Source organism: Lutra lutra, chromosome 10, assembly GCF_902655055.1.
Source record: "Lutra lutra chromosome 10, mLutLut1.2, whole genome shotgun sequence".
NCBI classification, from domain to species: domain Eukaryota; kingdom Metazoa; phylum Chordata; class Mammalia; order Carnivora; family Mustelidae; genus Lutra; species Lutra lutra.
The window spans coordinates 10,750,048-10,775,237 of NC_062287.1; the positions used below are offsets into that span (position 1 = coordinate 10,750,048).

General features: G+C 52.5%; 1 protein-coding gene across 2 annotated transcripts in view; it reads left to right on the plus strand.

Annotated features, from left to right (window-relative positions):
* ZBTB16 (zinc finger and BTB domain containing 16) overlaps positions 1-25,190 on the plus strand; it is a 184,684-nt gene that overhangs the window by 103,065 nt on the left and 56,429 nt on the right. For both annotated transcript variants that reach the window (XM_047691734.1, XM_047691735.1), the window contains exon 4: positions 21,199-21,285. In XM_047691734.1, coding sequence (XP_047547690.1) covers positions 21,199-21,285 — 87 coding nt within the window. The remainder of the gene's footprint in view (positions 1-21,198; positions 21,286-25,190) is intronic.

Consider the following 25,190-nt stretch of genomic DNA (forward strand, 5'->3'; position numbering starts at 1 on the left):
AGGGAGAGTCAAAGCCAAGGCCAAGGAGGGTGACATCAGCTCCATCCTGGGGACACCCCCCCCAAAGTGGCAGCTGTGGTCACAGGCCTCACATTTGCATTCCCACAGGGGTCAGGACAGATCCTCCTGCCTTGGGTAAACGGCCTCTGGTCCCAGGGGGCCCGGACTTCACGTTCTGCGGATTTCCTGTTCTCTTCTCAATGAGGCTGGCAGGTGGGGCCAGATAGAAAGTCCCACGCACGCAGTGCCACTGGGGAGATCAAGGCACACGGTAGCATCCTGGCCTGCACACCGGCCTTTAGGGACTGGCCATGAAATGACAGGACAGCTACCCTTTTCCTAGAGGCCCCACCTGCTCGGGTCTGTGACTTTGGTTCTCCTGCCTCCCTGGGCAATCGAAGGGTGTCAGCCTAGGGCAGAGCACTGGTTCTCTTTTGGAGCACATGGGGGCACACGCATGTGTGTGTGTGTGTGTGTGTGTGTGTCTGTGTGTGCGCGCGTGTGTGTGTGTACGTGCGTGCCTGTGTGTCTCGGGAGGAACCCTGGGCTGATGGGAAGTAGACATAAAGGTCTGGGAGTCTCTTCCTTGGAGCTTCCAGACTCTTCAGTTCCTTAGGGTCCATGGAGAAAGTAGGATGGGACAGTTCTTTGGGAAGGACACCATTGATTCCTTGGAGGGTGCAGAGAAGCTGCAGTCAGGTTCCCAGAAATGAGGGGGATTTATGTATGTGAGTGTGTGAGCATGTGTGCGTGTGCGTGCATGTGTTTGGGAGAAAAGAGAGATTGAGAAGAAGCGTTTACATGAAATACTCAAAATTGTTCCTCTGCTGTAATGGCCCTGCACAGACCATTACCTTGCAGATTTAAAAACTAAATGAGCTCATCATATCTAGTGACTTCTACCGACATTCATGCTTGATTGCAAAACCTGCGTTACCTCCGAATTTGAACTTCATTGTTTGTTATGAATTCTTGAATGTTGGTGGCGTGTATCCCTCTCGTGGGTTCAGCCCTGAGCACGTCGACGCCGTGTGACAGATGGGCGTGTTTCTCAACAGGACCCCACTGAAGAACATTTTCATTTTTCAAAAAAGAGCCCTGTGCCCTCTAGATCCGGGTCTGGAGTTCCTGAAGAATCCAGGGGGCCAGTGAGGGACATGGGTCGACTTTGGAGGGGGCTGCCGTTTTGCATTTTTGTAATTTAATAATTTGAGTTTCATGTGAATGATTCTGCCTGCCGTGCACTACTCTGCATTTTCATAACTGTCTCTTCCACTTTGGGTAAAGGGAGGGAGGGAAGAAGTACCAGCAGCAGCATTCTGTGGGCAGAGGAAGAAAACAAGAGAATGGGGCAGAGAACGGGCTAAATTTAAAATTGTAATTGGCTGACTTCCACTGGCTTGCGGGTGTTTTAATGACTCATAATAACTTCATTTAAAACCAGCTGAGCAGAAAATAGATTGGAGAGGAGCCTCGGGCCATTATGGATTTGTTTTTTTTGACAAGCTCGGTTTTGAGCAGCCAGGAAGGCTCTCAGAGAGGGCTTGGCTGTGTTCTCTCTCTCTCTTTCTCCCTCTCTGAGGGCTGGTGGTCTGCCCGGGAGAGATTGTATAGAAACCAGGGCTGTTTTTTTTTTTTTAAACCCTCCCTTTTTTTAACTGATTAAAAATAGATGCCTTGAGGTATTATTTTAGCATCAGTAGGATTTTTTTTTTTTTTTACTTTTGATGTGGTAAATGGAACATAAATAAAATTGTTTTTGAAATTACTGAATTAATTAGGTAGTAAAGCAGCTACAATGCATAAATTTCTTCGCCGGTCGTCCTGATCCATATTTGGGGGGCGTTCCCCTTTTTGCCCCTGTCCCCTCCTCCTCTCCCCCTCCAGCCTCACCTTCCACCCCATGCGGACACTTCCTTTGAATGGCAAGGTTCTTTTATCATCCTGGCAACAGCTAAGTTATTATTATTATTATTATTATTATTATTTTAAGATCTGTAGGACTTGGACAGGGTAGTTCGGTCCAGCTACCCAGCCAGCTCGAGGAAGTTCAAGTTTTGGAAATTGCCAGAAGAGGCTCTAACCTGCCTCTAGTCCTTTTAAATAGTTCCTGCCTGCTTCCCGTGCTAGGAATGGTGCCAGCCGGCCAGTGCTCCTTTTTCTCTTGTCTTTTCAAAGTCAGTCAGTGCAGCCATAGGATGTGTCTGTCTGGGTAGGACAAGAGGCCACCCCCCATCTGATTGCTCGGAGCCATTTATCTACCCCCTCTTATGGCACCTGTCACCTTCTTTGTGTCATAGCTATTTATTTGCTTGTCCTTTTTTGCCTGCTAGACTCTGAGCTTCTTCAGAACCTGTGATTTATTTCCACATCCCCCTTCCTACCTAGCAGAGCAAGCTGCGCGGTCGTTGTAACTCATTTTTGGAATAAACTAAGGAGAGTGGGGGGAGTGGGTGAGGGCGTGGATGGCCGTCTGGGAGGAAATTGCTCCGAAACTCCCTCCTTCTTCCTTCCAGGCCTGGGACGCAGCAGTCTGGATGACCAGACCAGAATGGAGGCAAGCCTTATTGGCCTCAGGCTCTGTTGCCTCTCCATGGTCAGACACCTCGCAGGCTCTCAGGAAAGACTTGTTGCATAAGTGAATGGCTCAGGATGGATGGTAGGGACAAGGGAAGGAGAGAAAGGCACTTTCCCGAAGGCTTGCTGTGTTTCAGGCGCAGTGCTTGGCGCTCTGTGTGTCCAAGCTCAGATATCCTATATTGACTCTGGAGTATCAAGAGGCTGATTCCATTTTGCAGGGGCGGACAGGAAGGCTTCAAGAGTTGAAGTCACTTGCTAGCTTTAAGGTCAGATGGCTAGGAAGTGGCAGAGCTGGATTTGGAGCCAGTGGCAGAGCTGGATTTGGAGCCAGAGCTGTCTGCCCCCCTCTCCTTGCTTTTCTAGCACACCACACTGCTGTACCTGTTCCAGTGCTCGCTTTTCTATTTGTGGGATAAGCAGTGTCTCAGAGCCTGGGAGTCTCAGTGAGGCCCTGCCCTTAGGGGGATCCTGCGGCTGGGGCTTCTGCTCAGGGCCTTGTACCTGGGCCTTCAGAGCAGGTGGGTGGTTTATGAGCCTCTCTCTGCTCTGCCGGAGTCACATGGTGAGCTGAACTGCCACTGTGACCATTATTCTTTCCCATTGCCTTACGGGGCTGAGATTGGGTCGTTTTGGGAGCATCGCTAGAGGCCCCCGGGAGTGAGTGTATGGACCTCCCAACCAGGCGAGAACTTGGTCGTGTCACTTTCCCAGCACCATCCCACGCAGAGAAGAGGGAACAGGACCTGAGAGCTGCCTGGGGTTCCTCCTGCACGGCGACCCAGCTGGGTGCTGTGGTTCTGGGGGGGGAGGCCTTCTGGGATGCTAAGTCAGCAGTGAAAGGGTCAGCCGGCTGCTGCTGCATCCCAGAAAGGTGGGGGCTCTGACGCCTTGGGTTGTCACTAGCTTCTCAGATGCTCAGGGTCCTGGAGTCAGGGAGGTGGTAGCCTCTCTGACCTTTTGGATTCTGTCCAGGGAGACTGAACCACTTGACATGAAGCTCGTTCTCTCTGTTCTTCAACAACCTTATCTTCCCCAGGCCACACTGTGGATGCTGGAGCCTTCTCTGGGGACGGAAACATCAACGAAATGGGAACCAGATGCCGAAGGCTGGGCAGTTAGAGGAAACCCTCTAAGTGTTCTGGGTCACTACATGTGGCTTTCTTTTGGGGGGAAGTCATGAATGGATTCATCTCTTAGCGATTACCCACTGAGGGCCAGTGACTGGCAAACCACCACAGAACAGAGGGGCTGCCGCCAGGGTCTCTTCCCGCAGGGGGCTACGGGTCTGGGTGAGAAAACGATGCGAGCCGTCAGCAGGGCTGGGTGTGCTCACTGTCCCCACAAGGGGGAAAGTAAGTGCCACAGTGGAGGGGAGGAAGGGACTCCCCAGGACCAGGGTGATGAGGAATGGCTTCGGGAGAGAGGGGATTTTGATTTCCTGCTGGAATGTCCAGATGGCGCTTTGTGGTAGGTGAGGGGCTTGCTTTTGTGGACAAGATGAAGCCGGAGCTTCTGTGAATTAGAACCAACTCAGGCAGATACCTCTCCCTTCTCCTCCTTTTCTTCTTCTTCCTGTCCCTTCCCCTCTTCCTCCTGTCCCTCCCCCTCTTCCTCCTCCTCTCTCCACAGCAGTTGAGGGGGATGGCTGAGGAGGTCTACAGCCTCTTTCTTATATTTGAGAATCCGCAGAGTTCAAAGGATGCTACGACTGTAGCATCCTTAAAATGCATTAAAAATGAGAAGCTAAGGGGCGCCTGGGTGGCTCGGTGAGTTAATAAGCCTCTGCCTTCGGCTCGGGTCATGATCTCGGGGTCCTGGGATAGGGTCCCACATCGGGCTCTCTGCTTGGCGGGGAGCCTGCTTTCTCCTCTCTCTCTCTCTCTCTGCTTCTCTGCCTACTTGTGATCTCTCTCTGTCAAATAAATAAATAAAATATTTTTTAAAAAAAATGAGAAGCTAGGGGCGCCTGTGTTAAAGCCTATGCCTTCGGCTCGGGTCATGATCCCAGAGTCCTGGGATCGAGCCCCGCATCGGGCTCTCCACTTCTCGGGGAGCCTGCTTCCCCCTCTCTCTCTGCCTGCCTCTTTGCCTACTTGTAATCTCTGTCAAATGAGTAAATAAAATCTTAAAAAAAAAAAAAAAAAGAGGGGCGCCTGGGTGGCTCAGTGGTTAAGCCTCTGCCTTCGGCTCAGGTCATGATCTCAGGGTCCTGGGATTGAGTCCCACATCGGGCTCTCTGCTCTGCAGGGAGCCTGCTTCCTCCTCTCTCTCTCTGCCTGCCTCTCCGCCCACTTGTGATCTCTCTCTGTCAAATAAATGAAAAATATTTAAGAAAAAAAAAAAAAAGAGAAGCTAGCATGTCGGGTGGGCCTGCTGTGCTGAGGCCTGCACAGAACACACACAAATGCACAAGTAAGGGTCAGATTGGACACAGATCCAGAGTATTCTGTATTTCTTACATAAGAGTAGAGGGCCCCCCCCCACATCGGCTGGGGGTGCCCAGGGCTTCTGGAAGCCCAGGTTGAGGACACATAGACTCAAGGGCTGTGTTTTGGTAGGGATGAGGCCAGGGGCTTGGCTGCCCTGGAGGGATGTGAAGGAACACGGAGGCCCAGCATCCTGGCCTACCGTGTGCTTTTCTTGAAAGGGACAGGAGCTGTCCCCATAGGTGGGAAGCCAATGGGAGAGAGAGAGGTGGATGCTCTGTTCTGACATTCTCCTTTACTTGGACCCTCTTTAGGATTCAATCGACAAAGAGGTCTCTTCTAGACTGCCCCCCCCAGTTAACATGTTCCCTCCTTCTCCTTCCCCCAACTGTCCCATTTTTTTTTAAAAGATTTTATTTTTTAATTTATTTGACAGACAGAGATCACAAGTAGGCAGAAAGGCAGGCGGAGAGAGAGAGGGAAGCAGACTCCCCGCTGAGCAGAGAGCCCAATGTGGGGCTCCATTCCAGCACCCTGAGATCACGACCTGATTGAAGGCAGAGGCTCAACCCACTGAGCCACCCAGGTGCCGCATTTGTCCCATTTTGATTGGGATTCTTTCACTTGCCAGGGAAAGGGAAAAGAAAAAAAAGTAAGTTCTAAACTTTCCATTAGGTAGTTGGGATAAGAAGTCTTCTGGGGCAGTCGGATTAAGCCCCAGCAGCTCTCTTGCGCACTATTATGAGCTAATTGAGCAACAGGAGCTCATCGGCAGCTGCAATGAGCATTTTGTCGGAGTAATTTTATGCAAGGCCACAGTCATTTTCAATAACAAGGTACTCCAGGTAAGGAGAAAACGCCCTGAAACTTTCGATTTGCTGGAGTCTTCCTCCACTGCCTTCATTAACACGAGCCGAGGGACAGACAGAGGCCCGGAGACCAGCTCTTTCGGGAGGCTGCGGTCCCTCAGGGGCTGACTGGCCCAGATCTCATGGTCCCTCTGTTGGGGCCTGATGGGAACAGCCCCGTACATCTGGGAGAGCCCCGCTGGGTCAATTTTGCATTGACTGAGGTTTTGGGGCTCCGGAGTCAGGTGCTCAAAGAAGATGAGGGACAGACGTAGGTTCTGGCAGTCCAGGGAGAGCTGGCCAGGGAGCAGGGAGAGTCATGGCCAGTGTCTTTATCAGTGACCTACGTGTTGAGAGCAAGACCTGACCACAAGCAAGAAGGCCCCAGTTGTACCTTCTCTCCCTCCCTCCTTCCCTCCCTCCCTCCCTCTCAGGGTTTGTGTGCTGTGGGTGGGTGGGGTGTGGGCCTGAGAAAGTGGGACCGGTGCAGCTCCTGGGTGTGTGGATGGGGTCTTTCTTATCCCAGAGGATTTTTTTTTTTTTTTTAAGTGAGAGCATGCGTGCATGGGGTTGAGGAGGGTAGGGAGGGGCAAAGGGAGAGAGAGAATCCTAAGCAGCCTCTGTGTCTGGTCATGACCTGAGCTTAAAATCAAGAGTCGGACGCTTAACCGACAGTGCCACCCTGGCACCCCCCCACCCCCTGCAGAGGATTCTTTATGGTAGGACTTTCTTACACGTGCTGCCCTCCCAGCACACCTGCCCTTCAGCCAGAACTTCCCTCAGGAGCCTGAACCTGCCATCCACAAGTCCTGGGCTCAGTGGGCCGGGAGGGGGCCTCTCAGCGCCCTTTGGTGGGGATACTGAGGCCTGGCCAAGCTGAACATGTCGTCTGGGTGGGCCTGCCGAACCTCTGGCCTGCTGCTCGTCAGCCCTCAGTCATGCCCCTCAGAGGATGGCATGCAAACACGCTCCCAGATCCTGCCCCTGGCCCCAGGGGGTGGAGGTGGGGAGGTAGGCCGCATCACTGTCACCAGAGGACTCCGTCTTTCTGACACTAAGGGCTTCGTGTGGCTTTCTTCCCTCACTTCTCAGCCCCGAACAGCCTAGAATTCTGCTCTGGAGCATATGCAGACTAGCCACACACACACACACACGCACGCACGCACGCACGCACGCACGCACGCACGCACACACGCGCGACCCTCCTGTTCTTCATCTCCCACTTTAGTTTTCGAGCCTCGGCCCCGTCTCCGGCCTGGATCACCTCCTTCCTCCATCGCACAGCCATAAAAGCTGGTCGCAGGCAGAGGCTGGCTGCGTCAAGGCAGGAATGTGGTATTTGGTTAAATTGTAAAATTAGCTAGGGAAGTTAATGAGGCATCCCGCCTCTGCCTTCCGAAGAGCAAGAAGTTTATAAAGGGGATCTGAGCACCTTGCCCGCGAAGGGGAGGAAGGGAGAATGGGTGGAGGGAGGGGCTGCCTGGGAAGGCAGAGGAGCCTCTCCCAGTAAGCTCGCAGGCCTGGAAGCCGGCTGGAGGGGACCTGAGAGGTCATCCAGCCCCTCAAAGCTCCTGCTTGGGACAGATCCCATCAGCCACTTTGAGTCCGTGGTGCTCTTTACCCCATGTCTACAGACATCCTGAGATGGCATACAATCAGCTGGTGATTAGCCATTCTAGCATCAGACTCCGTGTGTGTGTGTGTGTGTGTGTGTGTGTGTGTGTGTGTGTGTATGTGCGCACGCGCGAAGGCTGCAGAGACAAGGACTACCTAGAAGGTGCCCGTGACAGAGTGACGGTAACCGGGACAGCTAATGTGGACTGAGGGCCGACAGGTGCCAGATTATCGTGCCAGGAGCTTCCCGACCTCACTCGATCCCCACAAGGCCCCACGGAGGCTGGGGCTGTTAGGATTCCACTGGATATGGAGTGAACTGACTTCACTCGCCCAAGATTGCCCTGCGAAAAGGAGGCAGTGTTGGGCTGTAAACCCAGGCTGACCGGCCGCTGACGCTGCCGGTCTTCGCCTCTGAGACCAGGGCGTTTTCATTCCTTTTCCAGGCTGCTCTCGTCCCCCCAGCCCCTGGTTTGCAAGGCACAGATCGCATGCTCGTGAATGTCACCCCAAAGCTTTGGAAGTCACGGTCTCAAAGGTGTGTGCGAAAGAGCCACCAACAGTCTATTTTCTGCGCACACCAAATTCTCAAGTCCTCTAATTACACCAAACAAATCTTCCTGTTTTCAAGCAGCAACTCGATGTCATTTTAGTTGTCAGATTCGCTTTAATAACGCCTAACGCGGGGGAGAGTCCTCTCCCCCAGCTCTGCACGAGGTCAGCCACAAGAGGCGAGTTGCGCTTTGTTGTTTTGGGTGGTGGTGGGGAGTGATTCATGCTAAGAAGGGGCATTACAGGGTGACCAGCCATGTTTCTGTTTCAAAAAGTGTGGAGTCTCAAGGCTTCTGAATTTTGAGCCTGAAAATGTCAGTGTTGGAGCTGTAATGTAACACCTCAATTATGGTGCAGGGGGTAAGAAGGAAAGACTCTGAAACCTGCAAGGTTCCTTAGATCCATAGCCTGGGCCTCAATTAAGGTCTCAGAAACACCAAAGGCAAGCCAGTGAGTGTCATTTTTAACCAGTTTGAACATTTTACTACTTCCTAACATCAGAAGCGCCCGGGCTGGAGAGCCTGCTTCTTGTCCTCAATAAAGTGATTAAGCTGAATGGGTGTTGGGGGGTATTATTAGGCTGAGATGGGCTAAAAATAGAAATGCTCTGTTTTCTGAAAGCCACAGCAGGCCTGGAGAGACTGGCAGCCGCGACGTGCCACCGAGGGGCCTGCGGAAGGGGGAGGGCGGGTGGCAGGCCCCCGGGCTCGGTCTGAGATGGGGCGGTGGGTGTTGTGACGGGCGAGCCAGGTGACGGGCCTCTTTCCCAGCTGTCATCATGAAGAGAGGAACAGTAGAAGCCGTGGATTGGTGGTTTCTGCCTTGGCGTTTACGTGTGTGTGTGTGTATGTGAATGAATTTACAGCAGCTGGCAACTCTGCAGTCCAGGATGGCCACCTCGGCCCAAGATTTACATATTTAGCCCCAAACGAATTGGATTTGTGTGCTCTTCTTGGGGGAAGGGGTTCAATTTGGGCAGTGAATGAAGGGCAGGTTATAAGGGGCACATGTGACATGGGGAGGGAGGGGTGAAGAGAAGAGACCCTCGAAGCCAAGAGTGAGCATCTGTTCTATAAAGCCTCGATTAGCAAGGCTGCCCAGAAAGGGGGAATAAAGAGACTTTTTGGTTAAGTGATGGTCAACCAGGGAAACCTTGTCTGCTTCAGCCTCTGAAAGAATGTGTTTGCTATCGTCTATCAGTGTGAGAGTCCATTTTTCTACTTTGGAGACAATTGATTTTTTAAAAAATTTTATTTATTTTGAAAGAGAGAGAGAGAGAGCACATGCAAGTTGGGGAGGGGCAGAGGAAGAGAGAGAATCATCAGCAGACTCCCCACTGAGTGTGGAGCCGAACTCAGGGCTCGATCTCCCAACCCTGAGATCAGGACCTGAGCTGAAATCAAGAGTCAGACCCTTAACTGATTGAACCACCCCCATACCCCAACAACTGACTGTTTTTTATGATAGAATATCTTGCTTAGAAATCAAAAGGAGAATGTCAAGGAGGGGAGTCAGCCATGGAGGTTGTAGAGAGATACTACTTTTTTTTTTTTTAATGATTTTATTTATGTATTTGAGAGAGAGAGAGGGAGCACGAGCAGGGAGAGAGGCAGAGGGAGAAAAGAAGGGAGAAGCAGATTCCCCATTGAGCAGAGAGCCCAATGCAGGGCTTGATCCCAGGACCTTGTGGTCATGACCTGAGCTGAAGGCAGACGCTTCACCGACTGAGCCACCCAGGCACCCCATGGAGGGCTGTTTCTAACTGGGGTTTTATTGTTAGTCAGCCCTGAGGATTGGCCGTACCTTTTCTTCTGTAAAGCCCTGCATGTTCTCTTGTCCTCAACCTCATTCCTCTCCTACTATCACCAGGTAGTTCTGAGGGGATATTTTTCGGATGCAGAAATGGTGGCCGAGGAAATCAGGATTCTAGAATATACCACAATGCCCAGCAGAGTTGGATGTAGAGCCTGGAGCCTCTGGTTCCCAGTCCAGACTCTGATGGGCACTGCTGTCACACCTGGGCACCAGAAGTTGTTCTTGACAGAGAAAGTGCCCAGAGAAGAGCATTTACCCGGAGGAGGACGGCCTGGGAGCATGACCCACCAGTGCCAGAGTGTGGAGGATGACCGAGGACTTGAGCACGCTGCCTTTGGGGCCTTTTTCTTCCTCCCTGAGTAGGAACGTTTTATTCTTTAATCTTCGATAGCATCGAAGACCTCTATTTGGTGGGCTCTCCGTGCTGCCACCCCGATTTCGTTTCTGTTTCTTTGATGCGCACTAGCTACGAGCCCTTGGCTAAGTGAACCAAGTTTTTCAAACTTCCACGTTTGCATCTTCAGGATGGGGATAACGTTAGAACTGATGGGAGAATTGACTGGTACGTGGCACGTTAAGCTGTTAGGATGGTGCTTACTTCAGAACATTCAGTAGATTTTGCCATTTGTATTCTTGTTCCCACTGTCGGGATGACAGTAGAACCCTGCTGCTCCGCATGGAGGGCGGTCCTTGCAGGACCCCTGGGACCCCGGGATGGGAAGGGTTAGGGGGCTGTTGCCTGGAGGCAATTCTGTTGCTAGGTGCCTTCATGGTCACTGCCTCACTGAGACCTCCCCACACCTTGTAGCCCCGCTGCTTAGTGAGCGGAACCCCCGGATTTGTACACTTGTAGGGTAGGAGGAGCTGTCAGGGGCTCCTGGGCCCGTGAGGACACTGCGGCTCCCGGAGGTGAGAGGCAGGACCAGGATGCAGTCAGGGCTGGGGAAGGTTGCCATGCCCTGCCTTACCTCTGAAAATAAGTGGGAATTTAATTGGAGGGAGTGTTAGGCGATGTTGGGGGACTGGGTGGTGGTAGCTGACCTCAGCTCGAAATTCTGGCAGGCAGGGCTTGGATCTTGGCCTTTGCCCATGGAGCGGCCTGGTTTTGCTTCTCTCCGTTGTCCAGACTGCTCATGAATCTCACATGCTGGGGAGGGGCCAACAGGCCAGATTTCGGGGGGAAGGCCTGTGACAGAGGACTCTAAGGGTGCTTCAGCAGAAAGGAGCAGGGTCATTGAGGTTGAGGGAGGAAGCCAGGGGTTTGGGTAACGGATAGAGTTTTGGATCTGCTAGATACCCATAGAAACCCTTCTTTCCACTCTGAACCTCTCACCTGAGAAGGCCCTAGTAGGGTCCATGGGAGAAACCAGTTGTTGGTATTCAAAGGTTGAGGGGAGATCCCATAAAATCATGGCAGAAATCTCCAATGACCTTTCTACCTAGTCTCCTTCAGATGCCAAGACTGCAGAGTTATCTTTCTTAAACAAAAAGTTGCAAGTCCCTGAGAGCCTAGATGTCCCCTGGAACCCCGGGCTCAGCCTTCCCCTTGGCCTCATTGGCTCTGCCCCGCTCTGTCTGGCTAATGATTCTCCCAGTGTCTGGACTGTCCGTTCCACGCTGCCTGCCTGATGGAGCAAGGTATTTCCTTGAGAAGGAATCCCCTGGCTGAACCAGAGAAGCCAGCCCCGCCTCGGGTTAGCCAGCACCTTCCCATTGCCAAGGGTTGTAAGCACAGGAGCTCCCTTTTATAGCCATGGAGAGCGGTCTCTGCCATGTGCCTCCAGCTGCTTTGCACGCAACACCCGTCCATCTTCTCTTGACCCTGAGACATGTCCCAATTTAAAACTTGTCACTTACAGATGGAGAGATGAAGTGGCTGACCCAAGGCTACAGAGCACAGGCGGGGACACTTGGGACTCTGAGTCCTTTCCTCTCGATGGTGTTTCAGGCGAGCTCTCCTCGAGCCCACTCTCCACCGGCCTCCCCTCTCAGTGCTCCGCTGTCCTCCCCAGCAGCTGAGCACCTTGTGTGCGAGAGTCCGGGGGAATGCCCGGTCTCCTCTCTCTCGGGTGCTTGTCGCAGGTGGGCCTCCCTCTAGGAACCTTGGGGCTGGAATCTTAGGGACTGGAGTTCCAGAAGGCTCGGACCAGAGGCTGACCCCCTAGAGCCCAACAGCTTGATGACGTGAAGCTAGCCCAGAATCATAGTAACTATTCATGCACCTGCTGTGGGCTAGTGTTTCATGGAAGGTGGACATGGGAGGGTTAATCACCCCATTTCAAGGAGGAAAGGGAGTCTACAAAATTGGCCCCAGGACCCGGTCACCAGTGAGGAGAATTCTGTTGCTGGGTCTGGCCACAAGCTGCTGGGGACTTCACCTCAGGGGGATGTCTGAGTTGGCCCAGTGTGTCTGGAAGTCTAGTCCATCAAGAGTGGGGTCTGATGTTCTCATAACAAGAGAAGGGGTTGTGTCACTGCCTTGATTACCCCCCATACCTTGATTGGCCAGTCATGGAAGTTGCCTGGGGAAGAAAGGGGTTAAAGGCAGCCCTAAGGCAAACCCCCAAATCAATACTTTTGCTTCAACCCCGGGAAGATTTGCGTGCTGTTGTTTTTGTTGTGACAGATTAATTATCCTACTTGTATTTTATTTAAAATAACTCACCTTAAATAGGCTTGTACTCATTTTAGAAGGAGGTTGATAGTGTTGTCAAAACTTGGCCATGAGTGTTGAGGGCTGACTGGAGAGCTGCCATTTCTTCGACCTTCTCCCAGTGAAGAGCGACTGGGGCCCCATCTTTACTTGTACGTTGTTGGTCTGTTTTGTTTTTTATTTTAGGTGGGAGGGGCGGAGGGAAGAGGAAGAGCGCAAATCTTAAGTAGGCTCCACGCCCGGGGTGGAGCCCCACATGGGGCTCAGTCTCACGACCCCGAGATCAAGACCTGAGCTGAAGTCAAGAGTCAAACACTTCATTGATGGAGCCCCCCGCCCTGGGGCTCTGTGCACATTGTTGGTTTGTAGAGGGGTTTCGTGGAGGCACCCAATCGTTCGTGTCCTCTGCTTCTTTTATCTTCCATTCCCCACAGAATATCTGCTGAAGACTTGTCCAGAGTGGGCATCTTTTCTCTCTTCTTTTGTTCCCTGTGTTTTGGCTGGGTGGTAAGAATATTGCAGATGTTCTGATATGTGGGTTGCATGCCTTTGCTGCCTTCCCCGGGCCCGGGCCTTACCAGTGGGGGAGGGTAGTGGGGACAGTGATGCTGCGGACGTCGGGCTGCGTTGATTGAGTACCTCGAGTGTGCTGTCGGAGCGGTTACCTATGCTGTTTAAACGAATCCTCGCTCAACCCTTGGAGGCAGCTGCTTTGTGCCCAATTATAAGATAGGCCCGGACAGGAGAATTCACTTGCCCAGCTAGGAATGACAGAACCAGGACTTGAACCTGGTCTGTTTGACCCCGGAACAAGGGTTGTTGACTTGTCTGGTGCACAGCTGTATACCGAGCACATGAGTTTATACTGGTGGCCAGGGGCTGCGTTTCTGCGCCAGCTGGGTTCCCGCTGGTGCTGTAGCTGGTGACCAAGAGAGCTCCAAAGGCTCTCTGAGAGCTGAGTTACAGGCATAAGGGACAAGGAAGACCCGGGATCCCAGTGACAGCCAAGCACACCAGTTCACCGTGGGACCTCCTGACAGCGTGAGGTTTATCGGGTGAGGTAAGAAGCACTCTCAGACTGGAGATGCCTCAGCTTTTCCTTTGACCCATTCCACAGTCTGGTCTTTGATGGAGGGGACACCGAGCCACGTGACACCAGCCACTTAGCAGGTCATTGATGGGGAACTGACATCTAGAGGTCCGAAAACCTGCCACTCACAGTCCCCTTTTAGTCCCCGTCTCTGTTGGCACGGCTTGGAGACGACCCCGGTGGCTTCCTCCGTCCTCCTTTGGATTGGGGCCTGCACCCTTAGTTCATCACCGCCCCCCTGCCCCCCTCCCCCGTCCTGTCGTGGGTGCCCTGCCCCCACTCCCTTGTCGGCTAGGCTCAAACTCTCCTCCAACCGTACCCTGAGCCGGTCTCCTGTCCAGCCCACATCTGCTCGTGGCTCCCCCAAACCCCGTCCCTGAAGGAGTGTCCCTCCCTGAGATTCTGGTTCTGGATCAGCTGTTGCTGTGTTGATCCAGGAGGGAGAGCGAGCTGGAGAGAGAGGGAGAGCGAGCGGGCATCGAGCCCGCCTTCCAGATCCTCTCGGGGAGTACACATCTCCTTGAGTGAAAGAACACGCAGTGCTGGCCTTTGGGATCGGCAGCCGGTGTTCTCGGTCTGATAAGAGGTACTGTAAATAAAAGTGTACACCGCGGCCCGCTGTAAATGCGCCGTGTCTGTACTCATTGTTCTGACAGCTTATGCTTTTTTGGGTCTGCTGTTTTGGTACACTCTGTACTTCCTTATGTAAGCAGGCATGCGTATCTCATCAGAACATTCAAGATGTTTATTTTAAAATCTCAAGGAATTAAAAGAAAAAGCACACACTACTCCACATGAGATGCTGGCAAATGTGAAGTGGGTTTTTTTTCAGAGCCCCCCCTCACCCCCGCCTTCTTATTAGCATGGGGGTGGGAGAAGGAGGGAGTTGGCTTTTTTTTTTTTTTTCCTTTCATTGGCTTCTGCCTTATTTACTTCAGAGAGACACCAGCCTACTTCTGACTGTGTTTGGCCACTGCTACTCCCCTTCCTGGATGCTGGCGACCACTCCCCACCCTGTTTCTGGTTGTGGGGGCAAGTAGGGAGGAAGGTTGCACCCTTTGCAGAGGGGAGACGCCAAAGGGAGTGTGGGGGTCTGGGGGCGGGGGGACAGCTGCGGGGAGCCTGATGAGTTTCTGCTGGATTTCAGTTCTGTTGTTGGAAGGCTGGGTGGTTAGGGAAAACTTTATGGTTTTGAAAGGGGTTTCCAGGCCTGGGACTCCTCTAATTACTGTGAGTTGGGGTGATCCTTAGCACAGAGCAAAAGCCCCCCGCCCCCGACACACACACATGGAAGCCTTAGACCATCCCCAGCCTCCTTGAGGGCTGTGGTGGCTGCCTCCTTACTTTCTAGCTCACCTTAACCTGCATGGAGCCCTCTTCCTTCCTAGAGCCCCTGTCTGACCTTCTGGAGGCATCCAGAAGGCAGGGAGGAATATGAGAGCGTAGGAGTCTGGGAGATTCAGAGAGTCAGGCACTCCTGCTCCCCCTGGGTAGCTCACAAGGCACCCTGAGCCTTTTCTGCAGGATCGCCCGGGATTGGCAGGGCGAGGGTGTCTGTCTGTCCGTCTCTTTACCACTGAACCTCAGATAAACTCCAGGTCTGGGCTGGCAGCAGGGGTCGCTCAGCAGATTTCTGCCAGCCCATCCGGGGTCCTCTCTGGCTGTTGGAGGCTTCTTGAGGGGGAGGCTTCTGAGTGTACTGAGGGAAGGGTTGCTTTTTCTCTTGCAGGGGTGCGAGCGCTGGGCAGCTGGGTGGGGAACAGAGGGAGACCATGCTCCAGAGGAAGCAGACAGCCCCATTTCCACCCTTTCTCTGCCCCAAACTGCCTCAGTGCCAGCTGAGACCACGTCCTTGAGTTTTCGGAAGGCCCAGTAGAAAACGCAGAGTCTGTAGAATAAGGACTCTGCCACCCCCTAGGGGACAGCCTGGCAGTGCCCTGAATGGCCACTGCCCTCTTCCCAGGCCAGTTGTGGGCCTGGAACCTGCCGGAGGGCTTCTTTGTTTCTGGAGCGAGCATGATCACAGCTGCAGGCCAGGGAAGGAGCCGGCTCCTGGGAAAGAGTGGGGACAGGCCAGAGGCCAGCCTGCCTGCTCGCACAGAGCTTCCAGTCTGCCTGCCCGGGAAGACCCAGAAGAACCAGGCCGAGCAGGACGCTGGCCTGTGGCTCCTCGGGCTCATCTGGGGAGGATTTCGAACCGGGATTGGGGAGCAGCTGCCAATGCTGGTCCTTTGACAGATTTTCCTGCTCCCCTCAACAAGACAATCACTCACCTTTAAACGAGAGGCATGAGGAGTGTGTGTGGGTATGAGAGAGAGAGATTATAGTGAAATAATGTCTTTATAAACGTGAGCCTCACTTTACACAAGATTAATGACCTCCAAATAACTGTACATTGAACTTGAGTAAAATCAATCATACTTTGCATGGAGAAATTCTTTCATGGAATCGTGACCCTGAGCCTGACTGGTGGTGATGATAGCTACTCCTTGTGGCCTGTGGGTATCTGCCCACCCCCTCCCCCAGATAGAGGGCCGAGCCCTTTACCCACCATGTCACATCCTCCAAGGGACTTACTTTTATTCCCATTTTACAGAGGGGGCTACAGACCCACTGAGATCAGGCAGCGTGCTCAGGGCAGGGTCACAGCTCGTGACTAACCTGGCTGGCATTCGAACTCTGACCCATCGGACCCAAATCCTGAGCTCTGATGCATGCTGTCCTGCTCCTGAGGTATCACTAGCATCGGAGAGCTCGTGTCTATGCCGAGCACGTGGTGATTGACGAGGGGCTCGTGTTCATCAAGATCCATCTTCCCCTTCCGTCTTCACCCCAGCACATCCCATTTCCCAGCTCAGGAAGGAGGGTCATGGTGGTGTCCGCAGCCGGGAGTGGCCGGGCTGGCCCAGAACCTGGTGTTCCCCACTCTAGAGGGTGCTCTTTGCTCAGATCTGCAGTCTTGAGGGAGGATGGCAAGGGTCCAGCCCACCCCATCTTCCGGCTGTTCTCCCCCTTGGCGGTTGATTTCGGTCCCTGCCGTCCATCCCCTCCTGGACCCCATCTCTCCTCACTGGCTTCATTCCAGCCCGCCGGCCTCCTCCTCTGTCTGGAATGGGCTTCCTTAGACAGGGGCGTGCTTCTCCCTTCAGCGTTCCTACTCAGATACCGTCTCATCAGAGAGCATTTCCGGGCCGACCCCATAAAAAAGAGCAGCCCCTCACCCTCTCTGTCGTTCTTCACTTAATCTATTTTTCTTTTTATCACAGAGCCCCGCCTACTTTATATTTACTGGGTTTTTAAAGATGTTCCTTCCCTTCTAGAATGTGAGCTCTCTGAGGGCAGGGATTTTGTCCCTCTTGTTCATTTATTGTTACCCGCCTTTGGGCATGCTCTTAGTGGACACCCAGAAAACATCCCTGCGTGTAGGAAGGATACGGCAAGACATGGCCATCCCTGAGCTGTGCCCTGGTCTTCTCCCCACTCCCAAGATCAGCCCCAAGAAATGTTGTGGGGGTCAATGCTGATCGATCCCCGTGCACCCATTGTGCTCGACAGACACGAACAGCTTCCTCATTCCATCACTGCCTCACACCGATGCTTTATAAATTTATTAGGGCCTGCATGATGTCACTGTAATGCATTTTGGGAAGAGCCATTTGGTTTATACACACTTGAATTGCTTTGAATGCAGACCTGACATCATAGGGGAGGCAGCAGCGAACAACATGTGCACAGTAAACAGGCAGAGACTGTCTTATTGATTAACAGATGAGGCCTCTATTATTGATCAAAGCTTGGTGAGGAAATTTATCACTTTTAATTTCAGGGCTGCCAAATATTTCTGCCTCTGAGCCAGCCATTACAGAGACAATTTAAAGGCACATGCCTCCTTGGGAAGAGGGGCTTTCTGCCTGTCTTTGCTGGGCTCCTGGGCCTGGGAACAGCCTGTCTTTGCTGTTGGGCTCACCCTGGGGAGTTGGGGGGCAGGGCCTCGGTGGGGGTCAGGGAGTGCCAGGGCTTCATGAACAGGGCCTGCGATGGGAGCCAACGTCCGGGGTCTCCGCGCATGATAGGAGCTCTGACCCATCCGGGTGGACCCGGCTCTGCACGGAGGCCCGGGGACTTCACAGCCTCGGCTCAGTGTCGTGACTTCAGCAAGGCAGGCGGGGAGAGGGGAGGATGCGGAGTGCAACCAGCTGTGGTCAGGCTCCGGCCACGCCGGCAACCTTGACGAGATCACATGTGCTGATCTGTTTTTATCTTCATCTGAGCTTGTCCGATGGCACACATCCGGCCTTTCGTCTCCTACCTGCCCTCCTTCCTTTCTCTCTGCTTCTCAGTCCTTGAAACAGAGGCTGCCGTCGCCGTGTGGATGGCTGTTTTCTAAGAAGCCTCCACACCACATCCCTTTCAGGTGGCGACACGGAGGCCCCCACCTGGTTGCAGGGCTCCTGCGTGAGGCGGAGCCCACGGGGCTCTCCGGCCCCCGCTGCCCTCCTCGGGCCTCCCTGGCTGCTTTCTTCTTTAGGGAGCTGTGAGAACTGTGAGAACCAAAGAAAGAAATGCAGCCAAAGCCAGATCCCGTACAGGTCTGCAGGAAATCACTGCTGGCTAGTGATTTGGGACTCGGGAAGGTTTCTCAGGCAGGAAGGCTATGGCTTCGTCCCCTCGCCTGGTCCACGCTGCTCTTTGAGGAACTTGCTGCCTTTCCAGTGTATGTGAATGGAAAGGGGTCCTGGCTGCCACCTGCATGAATACACATTAGGATTGTCTTGCCATCAGGTTCCTTCAAAAGCCCTTTCTGGAAGCCATGTAAGGCACATACAGGTCCTTGGTCCAAGGACACACCCTGCAGCTTGAAGGGACACCTGAAGGTGACCGTGACCTCCCCGTCTCCAGGCAGAATTCAACCCCAGCTATCCACTACAACTGGCAATATTTATATTTAAAGCTCTTAAGGAAAGGTGACTCTGTATCTTTCCTAGGGCACTTTTTCATTCATTTATTCAGCCAGTCAAGTACTATTTATTGAGCACCTAGAAAGGGTATATTTTGCTCATCAGTTGGAATCTAGACAAGGTCAGTGTTCTAGAATCTGACTTTCTGTATGTGCTCTGGGATCTTTTACCCTTCCCCAACAAGAACTGTTTATTGTGGTTTAATACAAGCCTATACTGGTACCAATTGTATTCTGAATTCTCTTCCTTATAGTATGGATTGTTACCCTAAGGAATAGTTCTTAAAACTTTTTTTTTTTTTTTAAATAATACTGGAACCATTTCTCCAGCTAGAATTTTATATAGAACTTTGATGTAAAGGGGCATACTGGGATTTTATTTTCTTGAGTCGGGGGAAGGAAGCCCATACCCCCACTTTCTTATCCATGAAGCATCTTTGCAGATGGAGCCCTAAGGAAGCCAAAATACCCAGAAATTAAGAGCAAAGCCTCTGAAGTCAGGCTGCCTGGGTTTGAATCCACTTCTGTCACCTACTGTGCGACACTGGGCAAGCTACTGAACCTCTCTGAGGTTGGGGTTTCTAATCTGCTAAAGGGGGATAAGAGCAATATGTACTTCCAAAGGTTGATGGGAACAAAGGCAACAGTACATCTTAAACACTTTGCATCATGCCTGGTATCTGGTAGAGCCTCAGGAGATCTGAGATGGTTGGAAAGCAGCACTAGGTTTCTGCTATGAATATGTGTAGGAAGTTCTGCCTCGGGCCGCCTGGGTGCTCAGGGTCCTGGGATTGAATCCCGCCTTGGACCCCCTGCTTAGCGGGGAGCCTGTTTCTCCCTCTCCCTCTGCCCCGTCCCCCCTCCCCCGCCGGCTTATGCGCTCTCTCGCTCTGTCAAATAAATGAATGAGATCTTTAAAAAAAGAGTTCTGCCACTTAGAAGATTCTCGTACAAACATAAAACACAGGGTTGGAAGGAACAATGTGCAGGGTGTCCTGGAAAGGGCAGAACAAAGCTGGTGTGCTTGACGCGTGCACCCTATGGTCTTGAGGATGCAATGGGGTGGGAGCAGTCAGAGGACTGGGACCAGGCTGTGCTCACGTGCAGAGACTCAGGGCGGGTCCAGCCGTGCCTTCCAGGGCTGGTGGAGACGGCTCCCCGTGGAGCTGGGTGGCTCACTGGTCAGGCCTCGTGGCCTCGGAGAGGAATTTACAATCAGTGCAGACTGTGAGCCGTGTACCTTCTTGAGCAAGAAGTAGGAAGGAAGCAAGTGGCCTTCAAGGCACCTGCATGCGTTGGGTGAATCAGGCCAGCTGGGGGGTGTGGTGGCCATACTGGGTCTACCAGCCTACTGGGGGCCACCTAGCAAGGGCCTGGGTGGGGCAGTGAGAGTTGACAGGCATGGCAAGAGATGTGTCTAGACGACATTTCGAATGAAAGCGGCTGAGGCTTGAGACAGGTGCCTCTGAATGAAATCACTGATCAGAGCCTTAAAGACTGTTAGCAAATGGTAAAAAGTCCTATTTGTCTTGATGCTATGGCCTTGTTGCTTTTTAATGGTTCAGAAAAAGTTTACCAATTTGACTCGGAGATCATGACCTGAGCCGAAGGCAGCGGCTTAACCCACTGAGCCACCCAGGCGCCCCAAAAGTTTACCAATTTGAATCGCACTGAATCAATTGTGTCGATTCCACAGGTAGGTACAGTAACAAGTTCCTACGGGGTGCTGGGCCGATGCCAAGCGTGGGACGGCACACTCCCACCCTCGGAGAACTTCCGGGGTGGCAGGAGACAGGGAAGGTGCACAGGCATTTAGGAGAGCGCAGTGGCGAGCCTTTGATCTGGAACGTCCGGGAGCACAGGGACAGGCTGCGTCCTCCAGATGCCAGGCAGTCATGGAAGCTGGTGTGTGGATGGTGCCAGCCTGTGGGGAGGGCGTGAAGGGCGAGAGTGGCAGACACGGGAGGAGCGGAAGGACAAGCAGAGGCCTCTCGGTGGGGAAGAGCCTGGGCTCTTCGGGGAACTTGAGTGGCTGAGTGGGCCTGGAGTCGGGGCAGCGAGAGTAAGGGGCGGGAGACAAAGCACAGATCTCAGCTCGTCCAGAAGGGCTTTGTGAGTCTCGGTGAGGAGTTTGGATTTCGTTCTGAAGACAAGGGAGTCATTCGGGGATTTTAAGCGATCGGGGGCTGGGGGTAGTTGGGGCAGACAGTCTGGTTTTGGGTATACTGAGCTGGGGGCTGTCCAAGTAGAGGTATGTCTGCCATCCCTACTTTCCCATAAGGTACAGTCTACGCAGTGGGGCCCATTCCCCCCCACCCATCTAATCCTTTACTCCTCTCCATGGAGCCAGCCCCCCAGAATCCTGCTGCTTCTTGGGGCATCTCATCAGGACCCCCACTCTGCTTGTGTTGGTTATTCTGATTTTGTTCCCTCTTCTCTCTGGGTGACCCTGGATGGGGGCATCTGGAGCTCATTTGGGTGGTTGGTCACGTCCTGGAGGAAGGGCTAGGCTGGATGCCAGGGCCAGCGACCATACCTGACTCCGGATCTTCCCACATATCCAGCCCCCTCCCCCAGCTTCCACCTACACAGTTTGAGCCCAGTACCCCTTCTGCACAAGCAGAATATCACTCTCACGGTGACTGCCTCCCCTATCTTTTCAGCTGGTGCCAAAGCCTTTGTCTGTGACCAGTGTGGAGCCCAGTTTTCGAAGGAGGATGCGCTGGAGACACACAGGCAGACCCATACCGGTGAGTAGACGGATCCCCGTTCTCCGGGTCCTCCAGCGTGCCGGCACACTCTCTGAGCAAACGTGACATCTCGTCATGTCCTGGGGAGCTTGTGCCCTGTTCAGCTACTCTCCTGTGCGGGGTTAGACGGCAGGAACGTCTACCTACGACCTTGCCCCATAGCAACAGCTGTCCTGGCTGAGGTCTCACAGGCCACGAGGGCCCCATCTTCTCAGAGCCTTCTAGCAGGCTCTTGTTGAGGTCTTAGAAGGTCCGAGATGTTATCTAGCATCCCCTTCCCTTGGTGAATGGTGAGGAAACCTCTTGTACTCTATCTGAATACCTCTGAAACCTTCAGTGGCCACAGCGGGCTGGTCTTCCCGCTGTGAGTCAAGTCACGGTAAAGGAAAGCAGTGTCTGCATAAGGACGCACGTGAACCGTTCAGCTGACGAGGTCAACGTATTTGGCGTCAGTGCAGTCACCACCGTCAGTCATCGTTACTGTAGCTCAGAGCTGTACCCCCACGGCCCTGGGCCGCCTTTTGGTAACTCTGTAAGGTGGGAGGCTCCTCTTGTGTCGTTGATGAGGGCCCTGCAAGGAGGGACAGTGACTTCGCCTAGTTCAGAGTGGGGCCAGGAGGGGTGCCCGGGTGGCTCAGTTGGTTAAGCAACTGCCTTCGGCTCAGGTCATGATCCTGGAGTCCCTGGATGGAGTCCCACATCAGGCTTCCTGCTCAGCGGAGAGTCTGCTTCTCCCTCTGACCCTCTCCTCTCATGCACAATCTCTCTTTCAAATAAATAAATAAATAAAATTAAAAAAAAAAAAAAAAAAAAGCATGGGGCCAGGAGTGTTGCAGCTCGAATGTCCTGGGTCTCACCTTGGCTCTGCCCTTCCTGCCTGCGAGACCAGGGATCCATCCTTGAAACGGTCTTACTCGGGGTTCCCTCGTCTGTTAGAAGAGCAGAGTTGTAATCATACCTACCTCCATAGCGTCGTGTTGTCACAGGGATAAAATAAGATACTTTTTTTTTTAAGATTATTTATTTATTTATTTGACAGAGAGCACAAGTAGGCAGAGAGGCAGGTAGAGCGGGGGGGAAGCAGGCTCCCCGCTGAGCAGAGAGCCCGATGCGGGGCTCGATCCCAGGACCCTGGGATCATGACCCGAGCTGAAGGCAGAGGATTTAACCCACTGAGCCATCCAGGCGCCCCTGATATGAGATACTTTATTGGAAGTGCTCTGCAGAGTGCTTGGCTCATAATAAGCATTTCATATCTAGCAGTAGGTGTATTTAAAATATTTCTTGACTTCCCCCAATGTGCCTGGCATGCTTGTTGCATTTAAGGTATGGGGACATACGAGACAGACAGCATTCCTGCCCCCTGTGGACCTGCTATTCTACCAGGGAGACAGTATAGGCACGTAAGTGTGTAATACAGTGTCAGGTAATGATACACGCTAGTAGGAAAATGAAGCAGGATAAGGGGAAGAGAGTGATAGGGAGAAAAGTGGTATTCCAGATTAAATGGCCAGGCCTTTCTGAGAAGGTGACATCTGAGCAGGGTCCTAATGTAAGGGAGTGAGCCTCTCAGACGGACAAGCACTTGCAGAAGCCCTGAGGCCACGTTAAACTTGACCATCTCAGGGAACAGCGTGAGGAGCCTTGTAGAGGGAGAGGGGAGAGGAGGGCGGAGAGTGAGGGGCAGAGAGTGGTGGCGGATGAGGCAAAAAATCAGAGGTCTCTCAGCCTGAGCATGGAATTTAGATTTTATTCTCCATGTGCTGAAAGTCCATTGGAAGGGGATAAAATATTTGCAAATCATATCCCTGATAAGAGACTTAGAAAAGCTAAAGAACTCTTAGAACTCAAAAATAAAAAATGGGCAAAAGATCTGTATAGCATTTCTCCACAAATAGACAAATAGTCAATGAGTGCATGAAAAGATGCTCGACACCACTGGGCCAAGGGAACTACAAATCAAAATGATAATGAAGTCATGTTTTGTACTCATCAGGGTGTGGCTATAAGACAAAATTCAGGCTGTAAGAAATGCTGGGGAGGACGTAGAGAACTCGGAACCCTACACGGGGCAGGTGGGAATGGAAAATGGTGTAACTGCTTTGGACAGCAGTCTGGTAGTTCCGCAAAAGAGTACACATGGCGTTCCCATATGCATGGCAACTCTACTCCAAGGTGTCTCCCAAGAGAAATGAAAACATACGTTCCCACAGAAACCTGCACGTGAATTTTTATAGCAGCGTTATTCATAACAGCCAGAAGGTGGAGATGACCCGGTGTCCGCCCACTGATGGATGGATAAACAAATTGTCACTTATGTGCAGGATGGAATATTATTTGGCTATAAAATGGGGTGGAGTGATCCAGTCTACAACATAGATGAACCATAAAAACATCTTGCTCAGTGAAAGGAGCTGATCACAAAAGCTCTCACGTCGTATGATTTCCATTCTGGATGAAAACATCCAGAATGGGCAAATCTAGAGACAAAAAGTAAATTTGTAGTTGCCAGAGGCCAGGGGAATTTGGGGGAAATGGGGAGGGGCTTGGGAGGAGGTGAGGAAATGTTTGAGAATGGATGGTTGCACAACTCACATTATAAACTATTGAACTGCATAGTGCACGAGTCACATGTTGTTGGTATGTGAATGATATCTCAGTAAATACACATACACCCCACAGATATGCGGACAAACATGTAGAGAGGGAAGGAAGTAAGTCCACTGGAGGGTTTTGAATGGGAGAATGACATGACTTGATTCATGTGTTTAAAGCTCACTCTGGCGCCCATGTTGGGAACTGACTACGGGGAGTGTGTCGGTTAGTAATTGCTGTGTAACGAACCACTCCACCAGCAGATTAAAGAACAGAGGGTTATTATCTCTGACAGCCCTGTGGGTTGACTGGGCTCTGCTGGCAGTTTTCACTTGAGACCTCTCATGAGATTCCAGTCAAGATGTATGTGGGTCTGGACATGGCGGATAGCCTCCTCACTCTCCATGCTTGCCACACAGCCTCCTGCACAGTAGAGTGGCCTGAATTTCATCTGAGACAGCTCAAGGCCCCAGGCGTTTGGAAGCATAAGCTACCTCTTTTGAGGTAGGCTGAAAACCTATAGCATCACTTCCGCCATGTTTTATTGGCCAGAGCCGGCCCAGGTCAGCCCCAGACTCAAGGGGTAGAAGGCTAGACTCCCCTTCTCAAGGGGTCATGACAGACAAATCCAGAGTGTTATATGGCGGTCATCTTTGGAGACAGGCTGCCAAACTACCATAGGGGGCTAGCATGGAAGAAGGAAGACCTGTCCGTTGCTGCTCTTGGTACCACCATTATGTCGGTGGTATTTCTGTGTCCTGTGACCTCCCACGATGTGCCTTTCCCAAGTGGAAAACGAGGTGTCACAGGCCTTGGTCTGTGACAGTTGGAGGAGGGCCTTCTAGGTGAGCATCTCCCTGACTTGGTTATAGAGAAGGTGACTTGACCAAGTGATTTTGCCCAGGGTTCTGGAGCCAATTATTTTGAAAGCCAGGGTAAGACCCAGGTGTTCCCAGGGCCCAGCCAGCTCCTTCTGGCTAGACCACACATGTCAGAGAATCACCCTCTGAGAATTCTGATCTGGGGCCTGTGGTGACCAAGCAGTGAGCAGCTTGAGCTGTCCATGCAGATTAAATCTGAAGCTCCAGGAAGCAAGCCACCTCCCAGCTAGAATCAGAGGCGAAGGCTGAGTCCCTGGGGGGTGAGCAGGACGGGAGGCTGTTTGCGAATGGACCCCGTGCACTAAGTGAGCACCTTCTGTGTGTCTGGCATCCCCCACTGAGGGGGCGGGGGGGGGGGGCGGATACAACAGGGATCAATGCAGACAAGCTTCTCTGTTTTTATCTTAAACAACTTCATTGAGATAGAAT